The 8,957-nt window shown below is 32.4% G+C and overlaps 1 protein-coding gene across 1 annotated transcript; it reads right to left on the reverse strand.

Annotated features, from left to right (window-relative positions):
* Positions 1–1,368: 1,368 nt before the first annotated feature.
* On the reverse strand, positions 1,369–8,957 carry LOC140050910 (alpha/beta hydrolase domain-containing protein 17B-like). Its single transcript, XM_072095907.1, has 3 exons — positions 8,185–8,957; positions 6,944–7,308; positions 1,369–2,710 (listed from the first exon to the last, which is right to left on the reverse strand). The coding sequence occupies exons 1-2, from the start codon at positions 8,832–8,834 to the stop codon at positions 6,948–6,950; spliced, it is 1,011 nt and encodes a 336-aa protein (XP_071952008.1). The 5' UTR covers positions 8,835–8,957; the 3' UTR covers positions 1,369–2,710; positions 6,944–6,947.

Genomic DNA, 8,957 nt, shown 5'->3' on the forward strand with positions numbered 1-8,957 from the left:
GGACCGTTTTAAATAAGCGGTTGGCCTTAGCGTTAAAACATATATTTCCCTGTTGTTCATTTCACAGTATAGTGTTCTCTTAATAGAGATGTTCCAAAAGAGGTGATCTACCGTACTTTAAAAAAATGATAAATACTGAATTGGCAATTCATGCCGGTTACTTAATTAATTAACTATCTATTTATATTAAAGATGATTTACAAAGAATAAAAAAGTTCAGTAATAACAGTTAACGCCTATTTACAATAAAGTACAACATTATTTATTACTTAGTAAATCACTGTACACATAATGTAACCTCTTGTATCATTCAGATTTTTTAATGCTGAATTTTGCGATTTTTTAAAAAGAAAATACTGATTTTAATTCCTTGCTGGAAAGTTGCTAGCTGCTATAAAGGTAATCTGAAACAAACAGATGATCAAAATCGTATTATAAACTGTTAATAACTAAACTAATAAAATGATTACAATCACAGAAAAGATAGCGCCATATGGTATAATACAGTAGATCTCCTACTAAGGGGGACACCTCCAGAACCAAATGTCCCATTAATAAGAATGTCTAATGGAATAAGGGCTGTAGTGTTAAAACATATATTGTACCTTGTTCGTTTCACAAGAAAGTGTTCCCTACAGGGGTGTCCCAAAGTAGGAGTTCTACTGTATTGAATTGGCAAAATAATAGTACATATAACACACAGAAAGCAAGGTGGTAGTCAACCAAATGAATACAAATATGAGCATACACTGCTGAAATAGCACTCATTTATACGTACAAACTAGGTGAAACTAGGTGAATTTAGCACAAAAAAATGCGCAGCCAATGAGAGCTCAGGAAATGAGTTATCATGCGTTCATGATCTGCTCAGCATTTGTACAAATCAAACAGCTCAGCACATACGCAATCTAAATGAAAATCGCAGCTCTTGTAGTATAAAATAATATACATCACAATTTTTTTCTTTTTGTTGCATAAATTCATTTAGTGGAAAACAGGCTTTATGTAATGAATTTAAATTAGGACTCTCTCACATTGAAGGAGTTAATAACAATGACATAAAGAGTTAATTAACAAATTTAATGCTGATATTTAATATACATTAAAATATTACTACTAGCCTTAAACAATATTCAATTTCTTTGAGTCTATTATCATGCTAATACCAACTGTACCAATTAACTGTGATTATGTAATTAACAAGATTGAAAAACAACTAATTAACATCGTTTATATTATTTAATCATTAACATCAAATTTAACCAATAATCACATACTAACATTAAATTTTACAATTAATAATTGGTAAAGATGAACAATTCATAGATAGTCATAGATAGTCAATGATTGTATTTAAACAATGTCATAGTACAAGCCTTCTCTGTGAAAAAAAAAATACAAAAAGGATCTATTGTTTTGGTAATGTAAAATTAATTATTTAACAGACTTTTGAATCTACAATTGAGCAAATTCAAGCTCTGATAAAAATATAGAACATGTCAAGTTCTCATTATGTTTCAAATTCATCAAAGGGATAGGAGACAGTTTGTTTACTGACTAAGTATGTTTCACACTGCTAAATTAGTAAATCACAAAGCTTGTCATTCTAAATTTATTTTTACTGTAAATTAATTTAAACCAAATTAAATCCAACCTATGTGTTTCTTTTATACTCTTTTAAATACATGTACTATGTGGAGAGAAATTCCTTCATTTTTCAATCGTGTGATTAAACAAGAATGGTTACATGTCTTAATCTCAGTTTACAGTGAACGTATATGAAATAAAATGTGTTATTTATTGTGGTATATATTCCTCATCCATTTCAAAAGTGTAATTGGATGGAAGAATTATACATAATACTAAATTATAAATGAAAATATATTCAATTAGCATATTTATAAATATAAAAAAAAATAGTAGTATTGGAAAGACATAAAGACATGAAGTTATCTAAAGAATTATTTAGTGTATACCACTTTAAGCAGTTAGAAACTAGGTAAGTCTGTGTCACCTGGAAAACGTACTGTAACACCTGTATGTAGAATTGTGTAGGACTTATGTACTTAAGTATACTAAAGAAATTTTGACTCACATATATACTGTAAACCACCTGTGTAGTGTAACATGTGACACAGAGTATAAGGGTCACTCCTTATTCAAACTGATGATAGGTTCATACTGAAGAAAGTCTGTGCCACTTGTGTACATACATAGTGTACATCTGTAAACTTATGTAAAGCCACCTGTTGTGGTATGTGTAAACCCCCTGTGTAGTGTAACATGTGACACAAAGTAAAACCTTATTCAAACCTTAAGGTCAAACCTTATTCAAAATGATGATAGGTTCATACTTTATAAAGTCTGTGCCACTTGTGTACATCTGTAAACTTATGTAAAGCCACCTGTTGTGGTATGTGTAAACCACCTGTGTAGTGTATACATGTGACACAGTGTATAAAGGTCAATCCTTATTCAAACTGACGATAGGTTCATACTGAAGAAAGTCTGTGCCACTTGTGTACGTACATCTGTATATGTTAATACATAAAGCCACCTGTGGTTGTATGTATAAACCATTAGATGTGGTAGATGTATTTGAATATATACAGGTCAATCCTTATTCAGACTGTTAATACAGCATTAATGATGTTTATTTCTGCACTCTTTTTTGTGTGTAGCATGTTTGTTTGTTTGCTCATTTCATTACCTGCAAGAATAAGAAACCATAAGATAGAGTTAGGCGCGCATAGTACACTATAATAAAGCAAGTCAGGTTGAGATTGTCGTTTCAGATTTTTCTGATTCAGTAGTATATTAAGGTTTAATATACAGTACTATAATCAAGAAAATATTTTTTATAAATATTTATTTTATCTTATTAACAAAAATACTGAAATTCATCAAGGAACATCATCATTTAAAAGGAACAGGGTAATATAAAGGATGACGATGAAGGTGAGATACAGGGGAATTCCCTTTTCAAGGATCAATGAGCAACATACTGTACCATTTATGAAAAAATGTGCACTCAGTTCCTTATAAATGTTCCAAAGTATATAATAAAATGACTTAGACATACTACTCAATGATATTGTAGCATAGACCACAAGAAACCCAATAAGTTCCTTGTATACATACTGTATTCAATCACAAACTATACTATCAACATTCCAGTAATTGATGAATGATTTATTTATTGCTGTACCAAAATATAATGTAAACTACTAGATGGCAAACACAATTCATGTTCTATTCAAGTACTAACTATAAATACAGCAACATTGTACTGTAATTGAATGATAAATCAATTCTAATATATTATACCCCAAATTAGTATAAACTACTTGTACTACTACTACTACAACAAATCTAATAAAGCTCTTTGTAATATTTAATACTTGAAACTAAAAACAATAATATACAACCTGTTGAAGAGTCAGACATTATTCAAATACAAACTATGTATGATTGTTACTGTTAGGCTCTGTCTACACTATCAAACTTTATGTGATAAAAAAGTGTGATGTGCCCAAAGTTGGTAGTGACATGCACAAATATAGTAGTGATATGACATCATCGTGTCCATATAGAAACACAGCACACTTTTTTGTCACATAAAGTTTGATAGTGTATACAGAGAGCTTTTAAGTGTCTGTCAAATGGATGGTTGAATGATGCACAATAGTACAGTTACTGTAACACTGCTGACATTTGCACCTGAAGGCAAGGGAAGAGTGGGAAGACCTAAACAAAACTACAGTAGTAGTAGAGAATAACATTGAACAGAGAAGGATCAAGTTGGACAGAATCATCGAATGTAGCCTCAAACAGGGAATTGTGGAGGCTATTTATTATTGTCTATGGGGAGAGAAGAAATATAATATAATAAGGATAATAATTAATCTACTGTATTTTATAACACACCTCGGTGTATACATGCAATTTGAGTGGTTAATTATGCATCACATGCTGTTCGGTATTAGTTCGGAAGTGCTATCTAATGGTTGTAATGGACATTCAGCTTAAATGGTAAAAATCTTGAGAATTTTTTGCCATGCAAGGTTGTTGAGTGATCCGACCATACTCAAAAACCTTTAGTACATCCCTTCTTCTCTGCGTCCAAAATGCGAGTGTTGCCCTTTTTAATGGCCTAGCTTCCCGACAATGATTCAAGATGGAAGAAGTAGTTTAGTTGAATAAAACTTTTTAAAAAAAACCACCAATAGATGCACTGATTATGTTTAAATAACAAAGTATAAACTGACTCTAAACAATGAGAGGCAAGCTCATTAATGAGTTTTATACTTTAGAGAAGATGGATACATGTGGAGTAATCTACAAAGTCACCTGCCGCAACTGTACACAAGTTTACATTGGGGAAACAGGGAGGGCATTACAAACACGAATTAATGATCACAAAAAAGATGTTACAACAAACACGGGGGGAGTAATGACTAGGGCCTCCAGAACATCCACATCTTTGATCATACACAAATCTGCCATTACAGAACATGTCATAAAACACAATCATGTACCAAACTGGGAGGCTACCATCTTAACCAAAGAGCCTAAACGCAAAGACAGACAGATTAGAGAATCATTACATATAAGGAGAAATAAGGAGAAGACCATGAACCGGGACACTGGAGCCCACGAACTCTCGCATTTGTACAATGATTTGATAGACACATCACCTGGCCGAGCCCCGCACAACCTCCAACCTACAACCGGAGGCGTACGACGTCATCAACAGATGACGTCAAGAATGACTAAGCTGCATTAACACTCCGCAGTCAGTTGAGAAGGATCTCTGATAGAGATCGAAACGTTCGAGTAAGTACTCCGTTAACTTGTGCTTTTACAAAAACGAAATTTGTCATCTATACAAAATCGAAGCTAAATGAAATTCTTTCAAGACTTTAGAATACAGTTAGTAGAGGTGTGAATAAATAAGGAATGTGCTAAATTTGTTTGATTGACTGCTCTACTGCTCAAAGCAGTCAATCTTTCAACGCATAAACATAGTTAGAACAGAGTGCAATAAATGATAAAAGCTACATTATACTGAAACACAATATCCTACAGCCATCCAGTACTGACATTGCTATTCAGTTGGTACAGTTTTACACTTAAACCACTTGAATATATCAATATTTATCAGATACTGTACTGTAGTTATCTAATACTATACACTAATTATATTTTAGGCAGCATGTATGATGAGTCATCTGTGTGCACAGTGTGTCATAAGCAAAATATTTTGACACCATACATGGCAATATTCTTGCTCAATACCATTGAAAAATATACTATACAGTATACATTAGAATATTATTACAGATTTACCATAGCACAAATATATTCAAACCTCAATTCGAAATAAGCAATGTTTAATATTATTAAATTAAAGTCATCTTCTTATTTATAGGTTAATCAAAAAACACATTGATGACACGCCAGAAGCCTACCCTAGTATCTGTAATTGGAAATCTTTCATTAATATGAATCTAGATTTGTTATCACTTGTTTATCACTGTGTGTGAATATTAATTTTTAACTAAAACCATTAATAACTATAGATAAGGCTTATTATAATGAAATTAACATACTGTAATGCACAAGGCTCAAACGTACGGTATCTCATATTGGAGAAAATCTCATATTTAAACTTTATACAGTATACTGTGAATAGACAATACAGCCTACAGTACAGTATCATGCATTTATTTATTTATTTATTATGAATGCAGCACTGCAGTTTGTGAATAGTCTCAGCAAATTGTACAATAAGCAAATTTGTATGCTTTTAATTGTATTCGCATAAGGCTGATACTTGGTTAAAATCTAATTAGAAAAGTCTGTAAATAAATTATTAGAAATGTCTGACAGTAGCAATCGTCGTTGTCATTCTATCTGTGCAAATTAATGCATCGGATAATACAGTAGGTGCCACACAATAGCCGGCTTGCACTCATTAAATCCAAGTTTAGTGCAACTGCAAATTATAATTTTGTACTGTACAGCACAATGTACTGTGTTTTTCTTTTTGTATTTTGAAGGATGCACCTTTGAATCATAACCAATTTAAAGGTGATATTGGAATCCAAATAAATAAATAATTGATTGGATGTGGCAGAAATATAATATTAATCAATAATGTTAAATTATTGTATCTAGGGAAATTTGTTTGTAGTTTTTACTAAAATGATTTTATATTCAATTTATTCTCCTATCCAGTATGCTTCTGTTAAATAATTTTTTGTAATTGATATATACTGTTACTGGTACGACTACGAATCACTGCTATTTATACTACAGATAACACATGTATTATATATTTATAGTGAGTTATTGTAATGGGTAATACCAAGAATTGAAGATCTTAAGAAGTAAACTTTTAAGCAATATTTCTGAATAATAAACCATTATCTTATTTTTGTCCACAGTTGTACTTCTTAAAAACCAATGAATGAAATGTTGTTGAAAATAGTGAAAGAAGGCAGAGATTGAATGAAAGATACTGTACATGCAGTAGAGGAAACAAAAGGAAAGCATTCTTAAAAGCTGGAAATAATATAAAACAATTGCTGGTTTTCTGGCCTTCCTATTGTTGAATACTCCCTGGTTTTGATGAGTTTGATATAAGTTTGATTGAATAATAGCTTTAAATTCACTAATGCCCTCCTCTCAAGAGAACTTATCAGGCCTGCCCATCAACATGTATCATGATATTTGGGTCTCACATTAAGTAGACATGTGATAGTAACAACCTTTCATGTTCACGATAAGCCAGATAATACAATGAAGATGCCGAGTCGAAAAGTAATTCTGCACAGAATGACTGTTAGACTCAATAGCTGCATAGCCATATGACAAGTTATGAAAATGAATTTCGTTATTACAGTATAATATATTGTTTAAAATAGGAAAACATCATTACCATTTCATTTTGCATCTGTTGTAGGTTTTTCAGTTACATTAGATTGTTCCTTAGGCGGAGGCGGCGGCTGCTGGACTGTCTGTGCGGGTGTCTGTGCGGGTGTCTGTGCTGTCGTCGGATGAGTCGTCTGTTGCTGTTGTGATTGTTGACTGTGCTGAAGCTCTATTGAGGTAAAGTGTTTCAGTCGTTCCAAGTATTGACTGTACAACTCAACATCGTTGTGTCCAGCGCCCTCGACCCATAGAGGATCGACAGCTCGTGGACACTTTTCAAACATTGCAAGCCCGTGAGAGAAATCAATTACTTCATCTTCTGTTCCGTGAATGACTAGCACAGGGGATGATACCTTGGTTATCTTGTCGATACTAATGTAAACAAAATTATATTAGATCATTTTATGCTCATTGTCAAATATTGTTGAAGACAAAAATGCCTAAGATTATTAAAGCAGTCATTCTCTGATACCAGTATCCAATAAATTTCATGTAATTATACAGTTAGAAAAAATGTGTTTAAAAAAGTTTACTGTACATTACTGTAGTCTATTGTACACATCTTGAATAAAAGTTACCACCAGTCTGTATAGAGTACAGTACTAAGTTTCTTGGCAAACAAATCAGTTTTTATGCAAAATTCTTTTTACTCTTGCATAGAACATCAGTGTACAGTATTAATGGATGTCAAAGTACAATGGTCTGAGCATGGACCTACAGTAAGGTCCATAGTCAGTCCAGACACTCATGTAACTTGGATGAAGATCCAAATCATAGGATGTTTAGAGTTCATAAAATAGTATAATAATGAATATTTAGTTTTTAAGCATTAGCTGTAGTGTATTCTAAATGAAACATCAAAATGAAACTGCAAAATAAATATTTTTCTCTTTTTTCTTTACAGTAATTCAATTGAATATATTAAAACGTGCAGTGTTACCGGAATTGAGTGTAACAGTACAAAATCAAGGCAAAATATCTTGGTATGAATTAACGATAACATCATTGATTGCTGTCATTGTTAAAGTTACAATAATATGATTCTTTATTTAATATATAAACACATTATTTAAGTAAAAATTATTTACATAAATGAATAAACAATTGATTGTAGATATATTGTTAAAGTTACACAATATTATGAATCTTTACGATACTTTAATCTTTATTAATATATAAACACTGTATTTTAAAAAGTAAAAATTATACATAAATTATTATTAAAATATAAATGTATACAATACAAACCTTGGGAATGCATCAAAGCACCATGTTCGTTTTGTCTCTGGGAAAGCGACTCTCATGCCAGACATTAACGGGGAATGCAGGATGACAGCGGCGCACTCGTATCGGGAAGCTAAATCCACTGTCGGCACCGTACCTATACTCTGTCCATATAAAACTATATGTTCTGGACTAATTCCATAGCGAGTCCTTAACGCTTGCCATGCAGCATCAACATCTGCATATAAATTTCTCTCCAATGGTTTGCCCGTGCTAGCTCCATACCCAGAATAATCATAGCTAAATATATTGCAATTAATTCTGGTACCTAGTCCTAGATAGAAACTGCTCATTTGACCAATATCAACTGCATTCCCGTGACTGAAAAGAATGGTAAAATGTGGATTTTGGGAACAACGCACAAACATGCAGGCTACTTTATTTCCACGTTTGCTCCTAGTTGAAAATACTTCAATTGATTCTTTTTCCTTTTCTCCGTATTGCCATTCTGCTCGCTCTGATAATTTTAAAGCAAACTTTGATTCTGTAGTGTCCACAGCAGTGAGTTCATATGTAGGCTCGGGTGGAAGAAAGGCTAACTTCGCTGCGATCCGAGACGGGCAAGGTGGGCAACAAAAGAGACAACACAACTCACCTACGCTTAGCCCATTCATATTGAAAATCGACTCTCTATTCCAAATAATACGACACAATTACTATATATTTTAACTTACAGTTAAGATACATAAAATCAATTAAAAATTTAATAGATATAGAAACCCACTTGATGTAAAAAG

This window comes from Antedon mediterranea, chromosome 6 (genome assembly GCF_964355755.1).
Source record: "Antedon mediterranea chromosome 6, ecAntMedi1.1, whole genome shotgun sequence".
NCBI classification, from domain to species: Eukaryota; Metazoa; Echinodermata; class Crinoidea; order Comatulida; family Antedonidae; genus Antedon; species Antedon mediterranea.

Bases quoted from the DNA above. Each gene is read 5' to 3' on its own strand.
- LOC140050910 (XM_072095907.1), bottom strand. From the start codon at position 8,834: ATGAATGGGCTAAGCGTAGGTGAGTTGTGTTGTCTCTTTTGTTGCCCA. The intron at 7,309-8,184 runs GTTTGTATTGTA...TGTTTACATTAG, and splicing joins TGCTTTGATGCATTCCCAAG to TATCGACAAGATAACCAAGG.